The 24,985-nt window shown below is 39.5% G+C and overlaps 2 protein-coding genes across 2 annotated transcripts; both read right to left on the minus strand.

Annotated features, from left to right (window-relative positions):
- Positions 1-1,556: 1,556 nt before the first annotated feature.
- LOC142390624 (nuclear factor 7, ovary-like) lies at positions 1,557-7,224 on the minus strand. The gene is made up of 2 exons (XM_075476207.1): positions 6,922-7,224; positions 1,557-5,724 (listed from the first exon to the last, which is right to left on the minus strand). Exons 1-2 carry the CDS (start codon positions 7,186-7,188, stop codon positions 4,414-4,416), a joined length of 1,578 nt encoding a protein of 525 aa, XP_075332322.1. The 5' UTR covers positions 7,189-7,224; the 3' UTR covers positions 1,557-4,413.
- A 1,284-nt stretch (positions 7,225-8,508) lies between these two features.
- LOC142390193 (zinc-binding protein A33-like) lies at positions 8,509-10,989 on the minus strand. Its single transcript, XM_075475582.1, has 2 exons — positions 10,694-10,989; positions 8,509-10,581 (listed from the first exon to the last, which is right to left on the minus strand). The coding sequence occupies exons 1-2, from the start codon at positions 10,964-10,966 to the stop codon at positions 9,382-9,384; spliced, it is 1,473 nt and encodes a 490-aa protein (XP_075331697.1). The 5' UTR covers positions 10,967-10,989; the 3' UTR covers positions 8,509-9,381.
- Between the last annotated feature and the right edge of the window lie 13,996 nt (positions 10,990-24,985).

The raw sequence follows: 24,985 nt of genomic DNA on the forward strand, positions 1-24,985 counted from the left end.
TCACACCCTCTTAGTTAAACATTTTATTGAGCATGGCTGGCGAAACTTAAAGATCTCGGGGATACAAATTCCTCTTGGTCGGATCAGGACAGGAAAAAAAAGGAAAGACAGTGGATTTATTCTATGGACACAAAAGAACCGTTTGGCTTGAATAGTAAATACGATTGATTTAAAAATTAATTTACTGCCTAGTCCTGATCTGATTCTGATTAATTTGGTTTTTAAAAACAACTTTATTAATAAAGGTTCGCTATGGTTATTGACTAAAAACCGGATTCAAGAATTGTAATACGTCATTAAAGGTAGGGTAGGAGATCCTGGATTTTGAGTCCAGCGAAGCTGCATTTTGAAAATACACAGGTCAAAAGTCCCAACCCTTTTCTTCACTTTCCCCCCGAAGGCACGCCTCTAGAGTACATGAACGCGCACGAGCACGAAGGTGCACGAGCGCTGTTCTGACAGCAAGCATCGATCGTTGCCGTAGTTAGTATATGCTAACTATACGTTTAATAATGCTAGGTGCTAGCCAAGCTGGCTCTAGTTTAGCTTCCTGCCAAGCTTCTGGGCTCGTAATTCATTCACGGAGCAGGGTACGCGCACAGGGGGAAGGAGGGGGAGGGAGGAGCAGATTGCAGTTTGATAGACGGCATCAGAATCCAATCATCGTTAACGGTCCGTTCAGTATGATTTGATAGTGTTTTTCCTTGATTGTTCATTCTGTGACTTTGAATTATTTTGATCGGTGACTTTCAGTTTTTTTTGGAAATGCCACACCCAGTTTTATGCCTACTGTAGGAGTCATGCGAAGTTTTCATGTTTATCCAAAATAATAACACCACAGTCAATTAAGATTAGAGGTCAATATGCCGAACAGCTACATATATAAACTGTAATCTTTTTCTGTTCAGACATGTTTGCTGCAACATACACTAAAAAAAGTGACTTTTTGGTGAAGTAAACTTTATTAGAGTAACTGTCATAATTTCTACCTTGTATTTTTAAGATTCAGTAAGAACTAGAGCTTCTTAAGTAAAATTAAACATTTTATTAACGTGAATTATGGGGGAAGAGTAAGTTTTACTCAGGGTTCCTCTTACAATTTAAATGTTTAATAGTTGTATGTACATAAACCTTGAAGTACTACATAAACTTTACTCTGAAAGTGTATCTGTTGGTGAGGACCATAAAGGACTGTATTTGTGCTGGTTCTGATGATGGGATCTGTGTTGTATGGGGGGTGTCGGTCAGAACACCATGAAGCAGTTGTCTCCTTTTTGTTCCTTTATTAAACTTCACACTTCAATTACATGTGCAAGAGCCTCAGTTGGCCGTGTGTGTGGTCTGTAAACACAGAATAAGGCTAATCAACACACTGAGTTAAACTAACAAAATATACTGACTGAAATAATAAATCTTCCAGCATTCAATTAAACATAGCTGAATTACCATGACATTGCCGTTTCCCTATACAGTAAACCTACAATGCTAATTCTCAGCTTAGCATGCTAATCGCGGTTAGCATGCTAATCTAACAATAGTTGCACATCAACACTACGACATACAAACTCTGAAACTACCTACTAACTAACTATCTTGACACTTAACACTTACTTGGTTGGAATGCACGCACACAACTCCTCACATGCTATTATCTTGAGGCTGTGATCCAGCCAACCTGAAGTGGTAACTTAACTGAAGCAGCAGAGCTGACTATAGCCCCTTTCACACTGCGACCCGCTACCTTAGCGGGTCCAAATTGCACCTTCGACCCGCGTCGAGCAATGTGAACGCTTGGCGTGTCAGGGTGACCCGTGTCGCCTGAAGCCGAGTTCAGGGGGAGTTGCCTAGTGGCAGAGCGTCACACGAAACACATAAAATGCTGGGCGTGTACAATGACGTAGGCACAAGCCATGCGTCGGAGGTAGGGTTAAATACACCTGTCTGCATCAAATTTTTCAAACAAACGATGGCGGGACACCTTGAGAACTCGTTTTTGCAATGCAGTTCATGGAGATGTTACTTTACGGTGCGTGGGAAACCGCGCTCTCCCATCTTTCTCGCCAGCCCTTCCAGCAGAGGTCCATCCTTCACCGTCCCCGACATGTGGCGGTAAATAACGTCCTCTGCTCGGAGGCTGAGGAGCTCGTGGACCTCCTTGTCTCCCCAGTTGGCCATATTAAAAAATGTCTCAAACTTGATGTAGGCTAAAACAGAGTAAAACTTGTCCTCACCTGTCGCTGTTGTTCTGAATCAGCTGTCCATTCTGTCTTTTAAACTCCTCACGTCACGCCCACGTCCGACCCGCGTCGATTGCGTTCACACCAAACTCGGCTCGGCAAAAAGACTAGGGTCCGACGCGGGTCGAAAGGCGAGTCGAGTTGACGCGGCAGCCCGGCAGTGTGAACACAACCGCGGACACGCTAAATTCGCGAATTAAACGCGGGTTATTCGGCAGTGTGAAAGGGGCTTATGTGCTCCATGCTCCGTGTAAAACTAAACTGAAACTGCACGTGAAGGGGGCGGGGCTAGACGTCAATGTCAGAGTCTTTCTTACAGTGTCGTTAAAATCTACTAAGTTACTTCATAACATCAAATACTACAGATATTTCAAATTTACTTAAAATTTTGAGTAAAATGAAAAACAATTAGACTTTACTTAATTTGTTTAATTAAATATAACTTAAAACTTAGATGTAATTAAGTAAATGTTACTTAATATCTTCAAAACTGTTATGTTTTATGGTAAGTAAAATTTACTCGATACTGGCAAGTGAGTGTTACTTGATATTGCAGCATTACATTTTATTTAAATCATTTGAGTGCAAATACTTACAAAGGGTTTTTTAAGTAAATCTTATGAGTTATTTTTTTCAGTGTGGGATCATTTAGTCAAGACTTTATTTTAGTGTAACAGTACACTCAAGTGGTCAGACGCTGAACATGCTGTTAGGATAAAATGTCTCTTAATTTCTCTTTCCAAACTGCTCAGGGGCCTCAGAGCCGCAGTCTTTCCCTTTAAATTTATTAATTTGATTGTTCACAAAAAAGAAAAAATTGATGAGATTTGTTGAGAACTGTCACATTTTTTTCGTCCAACACCTGAACTGTTTCAGCTCGTTTTTTAATTTAACTGCCTTTATTTTCAGAGTACTTCACACAATAAAAAACTCAGGTCAGACTGATTTATTCCATTAGAGAAGCTCTTAAAATGTGCGATACATATTTCTTCTCATTATACAAAGAAGAAGCCGCATTTTTAAGAGACAAGGACTGAAAACAAATGGGAAATACAGTTAAAACAATACTTTATGCACACAGACTTGATGAGCACGTAATAATATGTCACAACATCACAGGAGAAATGACTCGTGATTGGATCACTAAACTCTGCCTCTTCTGTTTTCTGAACTCAAAGAACTGTAACTGAACATATTTGAGTAAATTGTCTTTTTTTTTCTTGGGTTAATTTGATTTTAAACCCTTTTGTAACAGTAGATAGACTGATATCTTTCACTGTATGTTTTCAAGGTCTGCCTTGTGTTTATGCATTATTAAGCTATTTCACCATGGCAGGAGCATGGGGGAAATTATTTTGTAAAACTGATCACATGACAAAAAGTGCAAATGCTCACTGGCTAAATGTTGCAATGAATGATTACCCACATAGCAAAATTGGTCTGGCCCAGTTCTGGCCCACATACCGCAAAGAATGACGGCCCTTTACTGGCCCAGATCCGGTTTGCCAGATCTGGCCCAGACCGGTCTGCTATGTGGGTAGAAACAAAAAAATAAGGATAATTTCTAAATGACAGTTTTTTGCACAGTTCTCCACCTAATTTCTGATGTGGGAAATACTAATTTCAATGACAACTCCAGACAATAGTTTTTTTTACCTTAATGGATGGATTGATGGATCACAGATGGAAAAAGAGAATCCACTTTAGTTGTTGTTGGGTTTCTGTCTTCAGAAATGAGCTCGTTGGACCTTTTCAGTTAGAAAATTGGCATCTTGCAGAGGATTATTTTATTCCAGCTGTGGTAAAATGAAGTCTGCAGTATTTAAGCTCATGATATTTATACAGGATAATGCTTTATAAAATGCATCCAAGTATCTGACCACCTGGATGGAACCTTCCTCACCAGACTGCCATCCTACTCACAACTTGCAGGTCCTTTACAAAAATGAGATTTACAGTCATGGAAGAAAATGCACCTCACACACATTTCGGCAAAAAAAAAAAAAAAAAAAATTAGATTGGAAATCTGAAGTTAAATCTAAATGTAGTATACGTTCAACTGTTTATTTCGAGTACCCCGTTCGCGCTGTGTATCATTCATTTACACTGTTTTTGTTTTAATTTCACTCTTTTTTCAAAAGTACTGCCAAGGGTTTCTGTTGCTTTGTGCCACTGTTCAGTACCAGAGCACTGTGACAGGGCTGTAATCTGGTGCCTTGTGACTTATCTTAATATATACAGAAACTGGCATGGACACAGTAACACTCATGGTGTGAATATGCGTCATGTTGTCTGCATCATAGAAGGAGAGCGTGTTGGAAGAGCGGCTCAGGTAAATTCCAATCTTTCCAGGTTTGTTTTCAAATGTTAGCTCTGTGGTTGTATTGTGAACGTAGGTGACATATTTTTGATCTCCATATTCAAGGAAATGATCTTTTATCCCAAGTGCCCAATACTCTCTGTTTCCAACTTCTATTTCCCAGTAATGCTGCGCTGAAGTGAACGCACTGACACCCGATGCATGATATCTAACTGAGGCCGCACTACTGTTTATAGTGGGAACAAAAGAAGTTGGAGCTGTGTACGGGCTTCCAAATCCTGAATACATTCTATCATTCTGTGGCGTACCAAAAAGACTTGTTCTGGCTCCTCCACCAAAAGGACTTCTTACTTCCTCACCAAAACCACTTCTCTGGTTGGAACCAAATCCAAATGGACTGGCTTGTGACGAGGCTACTGAACCAAATGCCATTGAATGTGCTTGGTTAGTTTTGGGTTTACAATACAAACTCCGCCCATCATCAGACACAACCACATCCGGACTGTGGCTTTTGATAGTGAGCCGTTCTGCCCGGGGCTGGATCACCTGAAGCATCTCCTTCCACACAAAGAACTGCAGGTGGCTTTCATAAGGCTCCAGTGAGAGAGAGGAGTTCACCACCTGGAGCTGGTTAGCTCTTGGCCTGAGTAACTGCTCTGGGGTCGTCATGCTGCTGCTGTCGGTCCAGCTCTTTAAGAACCTCTCTGAGTCTGTGATTTTCAGAACAGAGCTAGCTTTGGCCTCCAGCTCTCTGCTCTCAGACAGAGCTGCTTCAATGGCGTTTAAGGCCTCAGCCATTTTACCAACACCCTCTTTCTCTTTGCACTTCAGCTCATTCTTTATCTCATCTTCTCTCTTTTTGAGAAAGCGGTACATCTCCTCAAACTGACTGCTGATTTGGGTCATCAGCTGCTGGGACTTCTCTTTGGTTTTTGTTATTTCGTCCTTCTGTGTGTTGGCTAGACTTTCAGTAGCACTGATGTCACCAGCAGCTTGTTGCAGAAACATCTCTAACTCCTTCCTCACTGATGCAGCTGCTTCCCCGACTGGTTTAAACTTGTGTCCTTCGTGTCGGACTCCGTCTCTGCAGATGATGCAGGCCAGCTGCTGATCTGTGACGCAGAACAGCTTCAGCTTTTCTTCATGCTCAGGGCACAGTTCGGTTATCTGTAAAACATGTTTATCTGTTAGAAAACACCAGCAGCTGACACATGGTGACACACCAGCATGTTCACAGCTTTTGAGAATCTGAAAAAAAACACCACGAGAACGATTTAACATCATCAGCAGTCACATGACCAAAAAAAAGAGAGATGGATCTTCAAGTCATTTGACTGTTTAAAAGCTGAAGATGAATTCATCACAAAACTGACCATTTCAGGAATTAGCAACAAAAAAAAGAGACAAAAGACTCAAAAGGATGAATACAAATATAAATGAATGAAATGTGATCAACTTTCTATTGTCTGTCTGATAATCAACCGGACTTTAATGTCTGTCATCCACCATAATTCACAGCATCCAACTGACTTTATCATTTCCAAGAGAAATACTGTAATTTCCTCTTGTACCGCTGGGTTGTAACTGTAAATGTTGACACTGTTGAAGAACATCTGTCGGTCTGTGGTTTTGCTGTTTTCAACAGTAGCTTCCTGTTAAAAGTCCCACACAGCCCGTTGGCTTTCAGGCTCTTCCCCACACCAACAATAAAAGCAAACCTCAAAGCCACTCCCTCATCTACAAACAGAATCTAAAAAGTTTAGCAAGCTTCCCTCTGATAGAAGCACACCTCTGCAAATTATAATCTGTTATGCAAAACTTAAAACAAGGTACAAAAGAGCGGACAGTGGCCTTTAACGACAGACTGTCACACGAGAGCCAACCCCATGTTGTCCAGTAACTCATCAATTATAGGTGAGGATATATTAGTGTTAGCAGAAGTCAGTTTACAAGTAGTTAATCCCATAATGTAAACTCAATTGAAAGCATAAATAAATGTAGTCAGAAACTAATTTAATGCTCATCTGACAGAAATAACTGAACGCAAGAAAAACGTTTTTTACGCAGCTGGTGTCTTATTTTGTTAATTTCCCGTCTCTTTGCCTTCTTCCTCTGCTCACATATCTGGAGGGATGACTAAGATGTGGGGAGAGGAGTTGAGTGCTTACAAATGGGGAAATGCAGAGTACAGGCGAAATGAACTATCCCTTCTGATGTTGAATCGCTTTGGTTGCATTCTGCTCGTCATCCATGTGCGCTCAGACTGTGACGCATTAGAGCCAACTCACAACAGGGATAGGTCGACATGTTTACATTTTAAAACCAAGCAGAACCTACAGGATATAGTTCATAACATTTGCATACCTGCGCGCTCTCGTCCCCACGCTCTTTCTTTGTCCTCTCGGATTCTTTGGCCTTTTCAGCGAGACTTTTCAGAATGAGGCTGGTCGGGAGACACTTTGCTTCGGTCGCTACATCTGTCCGACACTGCGGACACTGCTGCTGTGTGTTCAGCACAGCTGCGATACACTTTCTGCAGAAAGAGTGTCCGCAGGGGAGATTCACTGGATCGGTGAAGATAGCCAAACAAACAGAACAAGTCAGATCTTCTGAGTATGAAAGAGACGCCATGGCTTCTGCCTTCCTCTCGCGTGACGTTGAATTATTTTGTTCGTTGACTTTCTGTTTCCTCGAAATGCCACACCCAGTTTTATGCCTACTGGAGGAGTCATGCCAAGTTTCCATTTCCAGATAATGATAAAAAAAAAAAGTAACGTAATTACCCTCTACAGCCAGGTCACTTAATCTTAGTCACACATTGTTGGACACAGATACTGCATAAAAAGGACAGATTACACCATAAAGCATCAGAGGTGAAGACAACAAGGAAATGCCCGAAAATCCAGTTCCACTTGGTTCACTGAAAAAAACATAGGATTTAATTAAAAAACCCTTTGTAAGTATTTGCACTCAGATTTAAGTAATATTTAATGCTTAATAATGTTTTAGGTTATGTTTTGGTTCATTAGATCATGTCTTAGTTTTACAGTCCATGTTTAGTTTTTAGTTTTGTCATGTCTTAGTTTCCCTGCACTCTGTTCATTAGTTCATTCACTCCACCCCCTCCAGCTGCACCCAGTCACTAATCACTGTCCCTATTTAGTTTCCAGTCTCCCCTCTCAGTTTGCCGGATCTTTGCCTTGTTACCCTCTTACCTGCCCTCCATGCCATGATACCGGTTTATTCCATGGTCCTCGTTTGCCAAAGTTAAGTATTTATTTATTTATTCCATCCCATGTCCTTTTTGTTAGTTTCAGCTACGTTTTTGATCCCGGCTCAGCTGCACTTTCTGTTGATACTTTGTTTTTGCATAATAAATCCAGTTTTCTTTTGAAAAGTCCGCATCCGTGTCCTTGCCCACACCACTCCCTGACAATTTGCTGTTATGAAGTAACTTAGTAGATTTTAACGATACACTTTCAGAGTAAAGTTTATGTAGTACTTCTAGGTTTATGTACATACAACTATTAAACATTTAAATTGTATGAGGAAACCTAAGTAAAACTTACTCTTCCCCATAATTCATGTATTACGTTAATAAAATGTTTAATTTTATTTAAGAACCTCTAGTTCTTACTGAATCTTAAAAATACAAGGTAGAAATGATGACAGTTACTCTAATAGAGATTACTTCACCAAAAAGTCACTTTTTTCAGTGTTGCTGTTGGCTCCGCCATTCAAAAAGTGACTTTTTCTTAATGTTCTGACAATAAATGATCCACAAATGCCATTAAGGTGTCATGTGTTGGATTCAGTCCTTCTGATGACTGTCCCGGTGGTCCTTCTAGAAATAAATATCTATAAGAAGATAGATTTCATTGTCAGTTCAGGGAATATTTCTTCTCATTATCTCCGGATAAAACCAAAGAATAAAGACTCGGGATGCATAGAAATGGTGATTGCGTTTTATTAGATTTAAGTTAATGTTGGACAATCAGAAAACTATTGAAAGGCTGACGAATACAATCACAAAAAAAAGCAGATATGAGTTGATGGGTACACCAAAAAGAACAAAAATAAAATCACAGAAGAAATCTTATGATGAGGATCACAATATAATTTTCGTAGATCAACATTGTTTTGAGTTAATTTCTCAGAAATAAACCGTATACTATACAAATGGATTCACTGATCTAAACCTTCATTTGCATGTTTACTTTATATTTTGCGATCCATAAAGAGAGAAACAATTAGGTGTAAAATAGAAAATGACACTTAAGTTTCATTGTGCAATCCTTTTTTTAAACTATACTTTACATTCAGGTAAAATAAGTATCCTGAGCAAAACCTTTGGTGAACAGTACTTTACATTAAGGTCAAAAATGAATAAATCTTCTGTTCTGTTATACTGTACAATACGTTTTAGTAATATTTATCATTCAGGTAAACAAACAAAAAAGTCTTCTGCGTTTGTATACAATAATTTTGGAGCAGAATGCTTTATATTCAAGAAAACTCCTCCCATGTTAGATGAATATTACAGGGATTTCTTGTCCCGTCCGAATTGGTCATTTCTTCTCCCTGGCGTCGTCTGGTTAACCAACATTACCATACGTCCCCCCTTTGAACTAGTCCCGTCCGAATAGGGCTTAAGAAGTGAAATTAGTCTCCAAAAGTTATTGTTTAAATGGTTTGGTGTGGAACATGTGACCCAATTGAAAACATGCCAGAAACTGAGCCAATGCAATAACAAAGTTCCATTCTTAAACAATCCTCCATTTAATGGTCATGCTTTTTTGTATCATTATTGTTTGATAAGGCTGTTCAGTACCAGCATGCCATCACGGGGTAATTGTCTTTATAATTACCAATTTTCAAATATGCAGACAGTGTCTGAGATGCATAACGCTGTGTCACAGTGTGAATGTGTGTCATGGTGTCTGCATCATAGAAGGAGAGTTCTTGAGAAGAACAGTTCAGATATATCCCAATCTTCCCAATTTTTTTAGGACTGCCATGGAACAGTCCTTTAGATCCATTACCATCAAAGACTGTGTATGTGCTGCCATCATATTTCAAGAAATGTTTTTCTATCCCTATTTCCCAGTAAGTCTTTTGTCCAACATCTATCTCCCAGTAATGCTGCCCTGAGGTGAACTTATTTGAACTGAATGCAGAAGAATGTTTATCGTATTTTCTCGGAGTTCGATAATAGTTGTTATCGGAATATGTCTGTCTTTGATCATAGTTGTAAGAGTTGTAGGAGTGTGATGTTGGTTGTTGAACATACTGGTATTGCTGGCATTGCTCGCAAGCAGAAAGCAGACTTCGCCCATCCACTGAAACTGCTGCTGGACCTTTGGTCGTGAATTTGAGCTGTTCTGCTCGGGGCTGGATCACCTGAAGCATCTCCTTCCACACAAAGAACTGCAGGTGACTTTCATAAGGCATCAAAGAGAGAGAGGAGTTCACCACCTTGAAACTTGTTCCCCTGGGCCTAAATGCCCTTCTTGCAGTCTTCGCACTGTTTTCCTCAGCCCAGCTCTTTAAGAACTTCTCAGAATCAGTCATTTCCAGAACCAATTTCACCTTTTTATCCAACTCTGTACCCCCAGACAAAGTTGTTTCAATAGTTTCTAAGTTCTCACTCATTTTCTTGGCCTCGTCTTTCATTTTGAGTTTCAGCTCCTCCTTTATCTCATCTTCCCTCTTTTTCAGGAACTGGTGCATCTCCTTAAATTGGCTGCTAATTTGTGTCATCAGCTGCTGAAACTTTTCTTTGGATTTTGTTATTTCTTCATTCTGTGTGGTGGCTATTTTTTCTATAGAAACATTATCACAAGAAACTTGTTGCACAAACGCCTCCAACTCTGCCTTCAGTGACACGGCAGCTTCTTTGACAGGTTTAAACTTGTGTCCTTCGTGCTTCGCCCCATCTCTGCATATGATGCAAACCAACTGCTGATCTGTGATGCAGAATAGTTTCAGCTTTTCTTCATGTTCAGGGCAAAACCACCCAGATACCTTTGAAATCAGTTAATAAAAAATATGTTACAAGAGCAATAAACTCTCAAATAACAACATTCCTGCATATGAATGTGTGGAAAAAGGGATTGAAAAGATAAGGAAAACTTACCTCGTCTTTTCCAGATTCTCTCTTTAGCCTCTCTGTTTCTTTTGCTTTTTCAGCAAGACTTTTCAGGATGTGATTGGTTGTCAGATGGAAATGTCCCATCTGTGTAGGGACAGGTGTCCGGCATTGTGGACACTGTTGCTGTGAGCTCAAAGAAAGTGTGATGCATTCCCTGCAGAAAGAGTGTCCACAAAAGAGGATCACAGGATCACTGAAGATAGCCAGACAGATCGGACAAGTCAGTTCCTCTGAGTAAGGAGTAGAAGAAGACGCCATGGCTCCCTTTGGTCGACTGGATTCACTCTGTTAGATAATCTGCAGTTTCAAATAATAACTTTCTGTTTCCTGGAAAACCACACCCCATTGAAACCTTATTTATCCTAAATGGTGTGTATTGTCACCCCCTTGTGGTGACAGATTAGAACTTGATGGCTGATTTTCCTCTTGTGCAGAATGATGGTCTATTTTAGAGACCAAGAATTCTTTTGTTGTAAAGTAACAAGGCTGCATACATGCTGTAACATTCAAACCCGGGTTAGATTTGACCACCTAAAATTCAAATGCACTTAAAGGGGACGTTCGTTTTTTTTTTATTAAACCTGGACCTTATTTCTGGCATAAAATACGTTCATCAACTCACTGATAACAGTTTGTTGAAAGTCGGCGTCCTACGGATGCTATTTAGATCACTGGAGATCGGCGTATATCCATATAACAGGAGAGAACAGGGCAGAGACAATACAGCCTCTAAATAAGGCATTATCTGTCTTTATTTCACCAATACTTTAAAGTATCCACAATACAACAAAGCAAGGCTGCTCAATTTCTCCATTGATAAAATAATTTCACAACTCTACAACATAAAAATTCATTAAAAAAAATGTAGAATATAGCATATACTTTGTTGTCTACAGTAGTAGATCAACCCTCATCTTACTTTGAAGCTCCCAGAAGTGACGTCAGGCTTGTGTTGAGAATAATAAACTCCTGGACTATTTTCAAACTTCCAAATGCATCGTTTTGTGAGTACAGACCATATTTGTACTACTGTAGAAGTTTGGTGTCATGGCATGTGATTTTAGTGTGGTAATTTTGGAGATACTGCCAGGGCCCATTAACCCTTGTACGAAGCTATTCGGGATAACTCAGTAACTCAGCTGATGTTCAGCCAATATCGAAAAAACTGCGGGTGGGCTACTTGGCTGGATATCACGGTTCAAATGACCCCAGGGTGAATCTACTCCGGAGTATCGCTTTAAGACCAATGAATGAATGAACGCGTACTATTGCACTGTTAGCTAAGAGCTGCCGTGTTGTTGTTATTGGGGGCTATCGGGGGGCTTATTGGAACTTTTTACACACGCGGCTGCAGCACAGCTCATTTACTCCGGTAAGGATGTCCATCATACTCAAAGTTGTCGTCCACGTCACCAAAATCTGATAAATATCCTGCTATGTTGCAAAAAAACTAGCAGCAACAAACTCCATCTGAAGTCAATCGACTGTCACAGAGCACAGAGTGAATGAGCTGTGCTGCGCGGCGCGCATTGATGACGTCTTCCCAGTAGACGTGTGTGCAGAAAGCTTCCGATAGCCGCCGATAACAACAACACGGCAGCTCTGTGCTAACAGTGCAATAGTAAGCGAGAGGCTTATATTTGTCTAATGAATTAGGCACTCAAAAAAATTGGAATAGAAAGTCCAGATTCAAAGAAAGAAACAAAGAACATGAACAGCATCACAGAATGTGAATGACAGATTAGATCAAGAGTGGGAGTCCACAAACATGCTAACAACCCTGTGAATCTGTGCATAGTTACAGCAACAGCTATGAGCTAAACAATGAAGTCTTATAGTATTTAAACTAACTGAGACCTTTATTTCACAAATATTGGTAAAAGGCCTCTCTTTTCATATAAAGAGTCTCAAATTTTAGCTTTATAGATCCTACAAGATGTTGGCAACATTTGATAGATGATGTTCCCTATGCTGTAGATTTGTCAGCTGCACATTCAAGCTGTCAGTCAACTTCAGTGTCAACATCAACAACAATGTTAGTACTGGATTCAGATAGGACCTTTGCTTTGTGACAATTTAGAATAAAAGTAAAATAAACTTTTGGAACAGTTGTGCATTGTGGACACAGAGGAGGGTTACAGGATCACTGAAAATGGGACGAGTCAGACCCTCTGAGAAAGAAGAAGAAGGTGCTCTGGCTCCCTTTAGTCTCGTCACTCTGCCCGACTCTGGACTTTCATACAATATACTTCTGTTTACCCCAGCTCTGTTTTGTACCTTGGACTTTGAGCTTCAGCAGGGTTCAGTTCTATTTTTCACTTGTGATCCCAGCTATTGCGTAATCTTATCCCTCACGGATAAAAAAAACTGGGACTGGTTGGCTAATTTCCTCCTCGAGTAGAAACCGGCTATTTTAGGAACATAATTCCTCAGTTGTCGAAAACAAAGATCCGTGCATGCTGCAACACTTAGACCTTTGGACACCTCCAAATCACGCATCCATGTGAACAGTATTTTATCACTTTGTATTGTTGCCATTCCTTCTTACACACTTTAGGCATCCTGTCATTGAGGATTCCAAGTGGTGAAGAGTTTTGCTTGTCGTTTGTCCCATTCTTCCCCAAAGTGTATTAAGGTGTCTAGCTGTATGGGGTCGTCGTTCTCCACATATATTCCACTGGGGACAGGTCAGGACTGGAGTCGGGTCAGTCCGATACCTGTTCCCCCTGTTTTTCTCAGCCATGATTTGTACAGTGTACTGAATGTGGCTTTAGAAAGTCTTGTTGAAAAAAATCCATGGATTTTCCTGGACAAAATGTAGTCTTGAAAGCAGCTTTTGTTGCTATAAAATAGGGCTGGGCGAGTTAACTCGTTAATTATTTAACGCAGATAAATATTTTATTAACGCAGTTTTTTTTTTTTTTTTTTTTTTTTTTTTTTCCTTTAAAATATTTGGGGGGGCTTTTGTGCCTTTAATGGATAGGAAAGTTTAGAGAGACAGGAAGCAGGGGCCAGAGAGAGGGGGAACAACTGGCAGCACCCCTGTTTTATATTTATTTTATTATTGTAAAAGTCTGTTGCTCACAGGCTTTTATTTTGTAAAAGTCTGCTGCTGTCTGCTGCGGAACCGGAAAAGAAAGTAATCGGCGGATCCACCAAACATGGAGAAGGGTACGGAACTTTTCCTCTGCCATTTTCATTTTAAAGTTCTTCCAGACAGCGGAGTCGACAGAACCAAAGTCATCTGTAAACACTGCCAAGTTGAATTGTCTTCTCACCGTAGTAGTTCCAGTCTAAAATATCACTTAAAGGCAAAACACACAACTGATAGCAGCAAGTCATTCAAGGAAACAGACAGTGGAGCGAGGCTTCTACATAAAAACTACAGAAAGATGCTGATGTTAAAAGTGTGTTTGCACAACAAATGTTATGGCACTTTCATTTATATGGCAGTAAATTTAAAATAAAACTAAATGCTAAAAGCTATACACTACTTTTGAATTCATTTTTTAATTTTGCGTACAAATGCGATTAATTGTGATTCATCAGGGAAATCATGTGATTAATTAGATTAAAAGTTTTAATCGTTGTCCAGCCCCACTATAAAATCCAAAATGCATTTTTCGACATTAAAGCTGTCCCCACAGAAGAATGAAAGGGCTTTACCAACAGCACTGATCCTGCACAATGCCATCATAGCGCTTGCCTTTGGGACTTGTTGGTGACAACAGTTCAGTTGATCCTTTTCCATTTGGTCTCCTTGAATACTGATTGGTCTGTCTACATTACATCTGTAGCTACACCGGTTCAACAAAAGGCCACGATTCATACTGATGTCTTGATTTCCACTTTTATTCTCCTTCTCCTCGGACTTTTAGTAAAATCATAGAACACCGTGAAAACTACAAATAGAAGCAGAGAGTCCATATGGGTCCATTGTAGCTAAATGTAAACAAATAAACACACAAAGTGTCCACTGTATGCTCAAAGCACTTTGTACACAACCACAAAATGAAATACATATAAAACAAAACCACGATTACCGTTTGCGCCTCTTGAACGCAGTGTATTTATCTCTGTCCAGTGTCATGAATTCCTGCCTCCATTGTCTGTGGTCCCGCTTTTTTACTTCTGACCCACAATCCCACAGTTCACCCTCACAACAAACCAGGGGTCATGTAACCACACACTTTTAAAATAAAATGTCCTCACGTGAAGATTTTAAAATATCACAACTTAAATCATTTTAGCGTCTTATTTATAAACCCTTTTCAAACATTTCATGAACTTGCATCTATTTTGTTTTTTTATAACACATGAAATATGAATCTAAACAATGAAATCTGTCTCACAGACAGTTACAACAGCTGAAGTTCATCCCAGATGTCTCTGAGCCCAGGGAAGTCACGCTGCCTCTTGACAATTTGCATAAAAAAGTTTTAAGTGCCACTGGTGAAATTAACTCTGTATTGTAGTACTTGACACAGGTTTCTCACAGTAATCCCTTGTCCATGTGGTTATGTCAGCTATTGAGTAACGGTGGTTCTTGATGCAGTGCAATTTGAGGGATATGTAATTTCCTTCCAGCCTTTCTTTGTGGAACATTCTCAAACATTTCAGTGATTTTCACACATATTCATAGACAAACTGGAGATCTTCTGCCAGTCTTTACTTCTCAAATACTCTGCATTTTTCATACCATCCCGACTTTTTCTCAGATATGGTTATATATGTGACCAGTATTGGGTAAGTTACTTTAAAAATGTAATCCGTTACAGTTACAAGTTACCTTGTTTAAAATGTAATTGTAGTGTAACTTTTTGGATTACTTTAAAAAAAAGTAATGTAACTAATTAATTTTGGATTACTTTTGGATTACTTTTACCTATTTATGGTATAGGATAATCTGTATATTATCTGTATGATTCCATCTATCTATTCTGCACATACTGTATCTATTAACCATCTTTCCTTACACTAGCTGTAAATAACTGCATTTTATCTCTAAATACTGCATGCTGTACAATCTGCACGCGTTACACTTGATAAGATGCCAAACTGCATTTCATTAATACATGTGCAATGACAATGAAGTGCTAAAAGGGGCCAAAGACGCAACCTCGCACAAATTGTAATCCTGTTAAGTAACCCCCATTCTCACTGAATGTAACTGTAATCTGAGTACATCGTTTTTGCTTGTACTGTAACGGATTACAGTTACTTTTATTTTGTATCCTTTTACCGTAACGCCGTTACATGTAATCCGTTACTCCCCAACCCTGTATGTGACATTGATTTATGTGTAAAAAGTCAAGTCAAGTCAGGTTTATTTGTATAGCACATTTCATGTACAAAACAATTCAAAGTGCTTTACATAAAATAAAAGCATTGCAGCAGGGAGTGGAAGAACCATTAAAAATATGTAAAAGAACTATGGCTGGGCAACGATTAAAATTTTTTGTCTAATTAATCACGATTAATCACATTTGTACGCAAAATCCAAAAATGAATTCAAAAGTAGTGTATAGCTTTTAGCATTTAGTTTTATTTTAAATGTGCTGCCATATTAATGAAAGTGCCATAACATTTGTTGTGCAAACACACTTTTAACATCAGCATCTTTCTGTAGTTTTTATGTAGAAGCCTCGCTCCACTGTCTGTTTCCTTGAATGACTTGCTAGTAAAACAGGAAGTAGCGCCGGTTAGCTTCGTGAGCTTCACACAGAGACCGAGGAGCACCTGTAACGGTGATGTTACCTGCTAGTTTATTTTTATTTAATACTCCATGCTTCGTGGTGTTTGCTGTAACTGTGTGGATGCATTCAACAGACTTTTACAATAATAAAACCTGCGTTAATGCGCGATAAAATATTTATCGGCGTTAAATAATTAACAAGTTAACGCGATAATAACGAGTTAACTCGCCCAGCCCTAAAAAGAACATAAAGAGAAAGAAATAAAATAATTGAAATCATTAAAAACAAGCAACAGTCCAGATAAGTTCAAAGATATCGTGCAGATTTCATGCATAGACACATGAGAAAATAAATGTTTTTAACCTGGATTTAAAAATGTCTCCATTTGGTGAAAGTTTAATCTCCACTGGCAGTTTGTTCCACTTGTTTGCAGCATAACAGCTAAATGCTGCTTCTCCATGTTTAGTCTGGACTCTGGACTGGACCAGCTGACCTGAGTCCTTGGATCTAAGAGCTCTGCTGGCTTTATATTCTCTGAACATATCACAGGTGTATTCTGGGCCTAAACCGTTCTGGGATTTGTAAACCATCAGCAGGCTTTTAAAAAGAGCTGTTTTAGTAACATCAAACATCTAAGACGCACATAGCAAGTATTCGTTTTTTAATAGTGTTAAAAGTTTTCTAGTTTTCTTGCGGCCTCATACGTCCATTCTTAGTGTTAAGAAGTGTTGTGGAACCCAAAGTGGAACATTTTCCCTTTTTCACTCTGTAATCTCTGGATAATACTGTGAGGAAAATCCAGGTAATCACCAGTTATAAAGCCACACAAATCTTGCCACCGGCCGAGTTAACATAATTTCCTTGTTCTGATTATGTGAACCATAAATGAAGCTCCTGCCCTTCCTTTCTTTTGGGCTGTTTTATGTATTACATTGGTGCCATGTAACTGTCATATACTGGATGATTATTGTCACGTCCATGGGGTTTTCCCCATGTTTTTAGTTTTATGTTTTATCATGTTTTAGGTTGTTAATGTCTTGGTTTTTGAGTTCATGTTTAGTTTTAATTTGGCCATTGTCTTTCCCACAGTTTCTGTTTGCTCATCCACCTTCACTCACGTCACCTGCATTCATTGTCCCCAGCTGCACTCATTTGTCAATCACTCCCAGTTCAGTATTTAGTTTCCAGGTTGCCCCTTTCATTTTGTGAAATCCTCTCTCTGTTTTTCACCCCTCATGCCACGTCAAAGATAAGTGGTTTTTCATGCCATGTCTAGTCATTTGTTTTGTTTTTGTCACGTTCATGTTTCGTCCCACAGCTTAGTTTTTGTCATCCGGCTCAGCCGCGCCTTTTGTTAAACTTGTTTTTGAATAATAAACCCAGTTTGCTTCTCACCTCTGGAGTCCGCATCCGTGTCCTGCCTACACCCCACCTGACAATTATAGGAACAAGTTGGTATCCAGGTGTTCTCTAATACAGAATTTGCTAAATACACATGTTAAATGGGTGTTGCTTAGGCCATAAAGGGATGGACTGCATATAAATAATGAGTTTATACTGTGTGTCAGTCGGAACAGAAGGAACAGAGATACATGCAGTCCTGTAGTTTACTTCAGCGTCCAACGGGTTAACAAAGCACAGCATAGAATAGGAATATTGATCAATAATCATGCGTGTTTGTGTGTGTGGTCTGCAATGAAAAACTAATTTTCACATTAACCCCACAACATAAAGTTGCATGGTGATTCACATTGTTTGGGTCATTTCAGGCAGAAGTGTAATGTCTACATCAGAGATACTCATTGCGCGGCTCGCGAGTCACATGCAGGTCCTCAAGCTATAATTGGTGGCTCGCACTCGCATAGTAGCTTATAACAATATGGTAACAATACATTTTTTCAAATAACACAAAGCGAATACTGCACAGTATTAAGTATTTTTATTAAGTTTGTGTTTTTGTAGTATTAAGTATTTTTATTAAGTATTAATTCAGGCTTAATGGTGTTTCCTAAAGGGGGCTCTGTTAAACCTGGCAACGCAGCCCGCTTAAACAACTGTCACACTTGACCGCAGTGCACGCTAGCTCCTTTAGCCAGCGCGAGATGCAGGCACAATGGTTTTTAATTAAAAAAGGGCAAAAACCAGCACAAAAACATGCTCATCTTGAATGTCTCACTATGATTACAACTACAAATACAACATGAAGAAAGTCAAGGACATGCATGCCAGCTTCCGCTGATCCCAGTATTAAGGTAAATATGGTCTTAGTTGAAAATGTATTGGCTGTGTTGTTTCTTTTTTTGTGGGATGTTTTATATGTAGAAATGCATATTTGCAAAAGGGGACTTAGTATGTTGTCGTAAAAGTGGCTCTTCCCCTGATTTTGCTCTGTCAATGTGGCTCTTGTGAAAAAAAATAGTGAGTATCTCTGCTCTACATCTTGTAGTAACACAGCATTTCCAGTTAGAACGCGCTGTAATGGTGCTACCTACTGGCAGCATGCATTTACATCGCAGTGAACACGAGGTGTGCTCTGTAAATTTCCAAGACCCATCCATCCATTCTCTATACCCTCTTAATCCAACTCAGGATTGGGGGGGGTGGGACAAACAACCCTCCATGCTCACACTCACTCCCCGGATAAATTTAGAGTCATTAATCAACATGCACGGGGAGTGCATGCAAACACACAGAAAAGCCCCGGCGGGGATTATGAACCAGAAACACTCCTGCTGTGAGGTGTTAGCCCGATTCTTTTATTGGAAGCCCAAGAACAAGCTGGAGAAATTTGTCTTTGTCATGTTCTTTGGATGTGATAAACAATGTGTGTGTGTGTGTTGTTTCAGGCGTGTATCTACTATACCAGACCTATCTGACATACATTTCGTTTGTATGAGCAGAGTGTAAACGTACAGACTAGGAACATAGATTATTTAGTGAACTACAGAATATGAATACATAAAGCCAATTTATAACATTCCCCCTTTTGGCATGATTTCATCATGTCAACTTTAAAATGAGGTCGGAGTGTCATATTCTGTATTGTGTCACCCCTGTTAGCGGCAGCCAACTTAGCAGGGCCCCAAAATGCAAGTCCGTGGCCACTTTAAGGTGCAGCACAACCAGAGAGGAGATTTTTTGTCATCATTATGTAAGCATCAATGTGTAAGCTGTTCTTCTTTGCGTTTATCAGCAGCAAGCAAGTCTTCATTGCACAGGCATGTGGAAATACAGTGGAAACCGCTTATAGTGATCACGTTGGTCCAGAGCCAATTTGAACACTATAAGCGGTTGATTACTAAAACCGAATTTATATTATGGAATGGCAAGCTTCGCCGCAGCATCTCGTTGGCTCATTTTTGGTAATTTGTCATACGCCTCGAGGAGACTACGTTTTTCATTCAGAGAAAATGACTTCCTTTTTCCAGCCATGATTCGCGCGCTTGCTGCCCGGTGTCAACTCGTTACGTTAGCTAGCGAGGCAGAAGCATAGGGCAGAAGCAGACGTCCAGAAAGGAATCAAGGGAGTTTATTTTTGCACGTTTACATTCATAAAATGGCCAAAAATGAACATAAGCGGATTTCTTGATTACTATAAACAAATTATTTAAACAGCATTTGTATAGAAATGATTCTGTCCCAAGCCTTTTGATCTATATAAGCGGTTGATTACTATATCCGTGACCACTATAAGCGGTTTCCACTGTAATAAATATAATAAAACATATAGGCCCTGCTAACCCATAAGTACCATCACAACACACAACAATAATCACCGAAGCTACACAAAATTTCTAACATCTTGAAACTCAAACAGTGCATAAGGCAATTAACATTACCAGCAGGCTCATCCACCGTTCGCAGCGAATAGGAGCGAAAACCCGATGGCTGAACCGGGAAAAATTCTCCTATGGCCCCATTTCCACTTGGCGACCGACCACCTCATTACCTTTCAGTGTCTAAGGTCCTGCTCCGAACAGCCGAGTCACCCCACTGGCAGTGGACATAGTCATGATTGGCAATTTATACACTTAAAATTATTGCGAATTAACTAAATTATTAAACGAAAAGCATTATGACACAAAACAATACAGAACATTTAACCATGACATGTACTGACAATTTCTTTTTAAGTGAATATTTTTATGATGACCATACGCCGAGTCGTGTAGTCTCTTCTGGTCCAATCCTGTCACTGCTTGGTGCTCAGTTCTCCTCATGGCTGAACATCAGTTCAGCATTCTGATCCAGAACTAATCTTGGAAGGAGAGGTTCCCAGCACTTCACTTCCATAAAGGGATCTTTACCACCCCTTCTCCCTAACTAATCTGCTTTTAGGACAATTCAGGAGAGAACTCAGATGTATTATGTTGACCGTGGTTGAAGATTGTGTGCTTGTTCAACCATCATCTTGGCATGATGGGCATGGCCTTCCAGAATTTCAGATGGACTCCTTGTCCGTTGCTTGGCTGTGAGTCCCGTAGTGGTTCTGAATCTGTGGATTAATATTAGTAGGAGAACAAATCGTGCAGCACACCAGAGCAATTTGTCATTTGCACTGTATTTTATACTCAGGACATGTCTTTCTTGACAGGTTCAATCCTGGTGCCCAATTTTTCCTAATGTCCCCCAAACCAAACCAAAAACCACCAAACCAAATAAAATAAAATGAATAAAACAACTGGCCAGTTGATATAATCCTTGTGTGCTCATATAACTCAATGCTGTGCAGCATTACTGCAGAATTCAGTACCATCAATTTCCTTTTGCTGTGGAAAAAACTTCAAATCATTTAGAGAACACATCACCACAGAGACACAACACAAAAGAAGACAAAAACACACACAGAATTTTGTTGGGAAAACTTGAGAAGTAATTAATTGCCAAACTCCTCCACTGCAGTTTCTGCTCCTGTGTTGCTCTCTGCTGCAGGACAGAAATGTTTGTGGTTACATTTTATATTGGGAGCAGCACAGCATCAAGAAAGCAGCCATTTCTTCTCAAAGACTAACTGATTTACCTGTTTAGGATAAATATTGTCTGTCCTCTCTCAATTCAGCTCAGTGTTAAGATAACATTTCAGCAGAATCAGTTTAATTCTCACTTGTTACTTTCTACTAAAGTTTCTTAAATTCTTACCAGTGGCTGTGTTTCGTGATGCTGAGCCGTCCACAAAAAGTTCAGGATCAGCATCTAGTTTTTCTGCTCCAGTTGAATCAGAAACACTTCATGTGGTACCAACAGTGTGACATCAGAGCTGTTTCCAACATCACGTGAAACCATAACATGTTTTCATACAGATTAGAATTAACAACATAGGTTTATTTTATTTGTTAGTTGATCTTAATTCATCCTTTATTTTTATCTTTGAGGTGAGCGTTGTGGCCTTGTGCTGCTGACTTTTTCCTCCCAGTACGTGTGGCGTGTGTGTGTATGTGGCCTTGGGTTTCACTGCTTTGTTTTATCTGCTTCTTGAGTTGATGTAGGTGTTTAACAGGGCGCCGGCTGAGGTCACAAAAACTTTTCTTATCAACGGATTAATCTACCTTTTCCAATCAGAGCGGCTCAGACCTCTAATTATTTAAAATGTTCTAAAATTCACTCCTTTTCTCAGTTTGTTAATATGGTTGAGTGGCATCTCTTTAACTGTAAACAGCATTTTATTTCTATTTCACCCATTCTATCCAATGCTATACTGTTTAATTCACTTATCATTTATCTGCAGGGTTAGAAACTGCTAATCGTGTTGATATATTGTTTCTCTTGTACGGCTCTCTGGTCACTGTGGCTGTTTTTAAATGCGTCATAAAAACAAAACTTATCTTGTCTTGTTATGAATCAGTCTCACTGCAGCTGTAGTTTTCCTCTTTAAGAAAGCTATTGGTGATATCTGACTCCTGTAGCGCCTTTTATTGTTGTGTTTTTGTTAATATCCTAATAATCTAACTTATTTTAAACCTCTCCATAAAGCACTTTGCTGCTTTGTTAAGAGAGCATTTTAATTGTTTCATAGATCTGCTGCAGTTAAATAGTTAAATGATTTAGTTAAATAGTTAAAGGGTACATGAATATTGATAACTATTAACTCAGAATTGGTGAAAAGAGGAGAACTATTTAGATCAGCTAAATTTTTGAAGTCATGTTAATATGATCTCTAAAACAATAAAGGCTAACTTTTACTGCTTTAAGATGATAACCGGCTGTCTGACATCTGTCTGCCTTGCTGTTAAATCCTGATTGTTCAACCTATGTCATATGGTCTGACTGTCTGATCTCAGTCCTGCTTCAGGTGGAAATCATAAAGTCTCAATTTGTAGAACGTTTTGTTCCGACAGTTTTCAACAACTGAATGTCTTGTTTTAAACATTGTGTTCTTCTTGGATTTATTTTGGGCATTTTGTTGCTTCTTATCTCTTCACTGTGATTCTTGCATTGAAAAGCTGTTTTCAGTTTATCTAAGTACTTTGGTATCTCTCCTAATCATATTCATGTTAAAATAACTAGATGAGGTAATAATAATTGCTCTAGTAAAAAACTAAACATCCATTATCATATGTAGTTCTTTTACTCTTAAAGTACCGGCCAATGATCACTCTGTAGATACACGTATTGTTTGGACTGTCCTCGCTCTCGGGCTGAATGAGAGAAGAAGGAAACAGGATTGAGATGAGACAATCTTAGGGTGATAGTATTTTATGACAAAGAGAACAACTAATAACATTATGGAGCAGCTTGGAGGCTATCAGTTATCTGAAAAAGTGTTTGGTGCTTTTAATCTGTGTGATTCATTATTTACTGTGATGCTGTATGGCTAATCTTTAGTTAGAAACTTTGCTCTCAGGCTAAGCTTCCAACTCTGTTGATCTTTTTCTCTTATGTAGGTCTCTTATTAGTGACGTCAAAGTTGATGCTGAAAAAAATAATTAATTTCTGTCAATGAACTTTGGGGGGAAAAAAATGCTACTTTGATGCTAGGTTAATTTAGCTTGTTGCTCTTGTGATTGTTAGTTTGTAGTTAGATTGATGTTAGTTTTATTGCTAATACCATAAATGCTATTTTATTGTTAATTTAGAGCTAGGTTAATGCTCAACCTGTTTTGATGTGACTCAAGCTAAAGGTGTTGCCCTAACCTTTGCCCTAACCAGATGCTTCCAATCGGATCTATTCACAATGACCTTTCACCATTCAAATGAGACAACAATGCACATCACAGCTCTGTAAATTTTAACCAATGAAGTATTAACACACCTCTAAGCACAAGATTTTATTAAGTCCTGGGACGCCCTATTGTGGCATTCGATGGGAGCCAGAGGCCTGATGCCAAGAATTCTGGTGTGGGTCTGAGTGTGGAGGGGCTTGACGAGGATCCTGTTTTGGAGGACGGTAAGTATTGTAATCCTACTGAGGAATCCCCCGTACTTGGTGTGAGTACTGTTGGGCCCGACCTTGTTTGGCCCCATGGCCGTAGCCCCTGCATTGATAGCATCGATCATTAATTCTTCGGGAGAGTTTGACCCTGTTGTCGTGGTTTCCTCTTTCCCTATTTCTGAATGGAGGTCTGCTCTGTCGAGCAGTGGGTTGGTGAGGGTATGGAGGTGGGTATGGGTATGGCCCATAAGAAGCAGGTGGATGGTGTGATTGCATAGCAGGAGGAGAGGCCTGCTGAGATATTTGTTTAACATAAGCCTTGTTATGATTGACCTTTTCTCTTATTTCTTTCAATTGTGATTTTGCCACTTGTACCTGCAAGGAAATTAATTCCTTTTTCTCTTGTTCCCGTTCTTCGATTTCATTATCAATGTATTGAGTGACATGGGCTGCCCATAATGCATATGTCAAGTTTGTTAATCCAACCACTTGTTTTAGTGTAGATTGCACAGAGGGAGGGAGTGATGTTTCCACAGCTCCTCTAAACAGCATCTCAATGGTTTCACTTACGGCTGGATCTTCACCAGTTCTATCCTGCCATAGCTCTCTTATCCGGAGTAAATAGGCTGCCCCTCTCTCATCTCCATTCAGTGGTAGTCGACACAGTTCAGCTGACCTCATGTGTACAGGGAACTTTCCTCGTATTAGTGGCCATAACAAGTACACAAGTTGATGTAGGGGCGTACTGTCTAGGGCCGTATCAGTTTGGCAGCGTTGCTCAATTTCTTTCAACATGCCCAATGACGTGCATGAGGCAAGTACTCGTCTGAAATCACCTACTGGCATTTGATGTGGTAGTTGTGCAGAGGACTGTCTCTGAATAGAGAATTTAACTTTTGCCAGAAATATTTCTGCTTTTTTCTGCCATCTAGTCAAGGTGTCAAATAACGCCGACCCCAAAGAGCCGGGTTTACATGTTTTCCACTCATTGATCATTTTTTGTGACATATTCAAATGTTTTCAAATGTGTTTATACTTTACATATCAGCATTCAATGTGACCATCAGACAGTAAATTTATACTTGGATTTTTAATGAGGACATCTTAATTCAGACAACTTAATTTAGCATGACCAATGTGCAGAAATTTCACATATATTCATATAAGAGATTTTCTGCTCACCTTATGTTTGGGCGCCTCAAATTGTCTGAA

Source organism: Odontesthes bonariensis, chromosome 10 (assembly GCF_027942865.1).
Source record: "Odontesthes bonariensis isolate fOdoBon6 chromosome 10, fOdoBon6.hap1, whole genome shotgun sequence".
Classification (NCBI taxonomy): domain Eukaryota; kingdom Metazoa; phylum Chordata; class Actinopteri; order Atheriniformes; family Atherinopsidae; genus Odontesthes; species Odontesthes bonariensis.

What these genes read in the sequence shown, in the direction of transcription:
- LOC142390624 (XM_075476207.1), bottom strand. Translation starts at nt 7,188, where the DNA reads ATGGCGTCTCTTTCATACTCAGAAGATCTGACTTGTTCTGTTTGTTTG. An exon ending in GTGGGGACGAGAGCGCGCAG is followed by an intron (nt 5,725 to 6,921) that starts GTATGCAAATGT and finishes CATGTTTTACAG; the next exon opens with ATAACCGAACTGTGCCCTGA.
- LOC142390193 (XM_075475582.1), bottom strand. Translation starts at nt 10,966, where the DNA reads ATGGCGTCTTCTTCTACTCCTTACTCAGAGGAACTGACTTGTCCGATC. An exon ending in GAGAATCTGGAAAAGACGAG is followed by an intron (nt 10,582 to 10,693) that starts GTAAGTTTTCCT and finishes CTGATTTCAAAG; the next exon opens with GTATCTGGGTGGTTTTGCCC.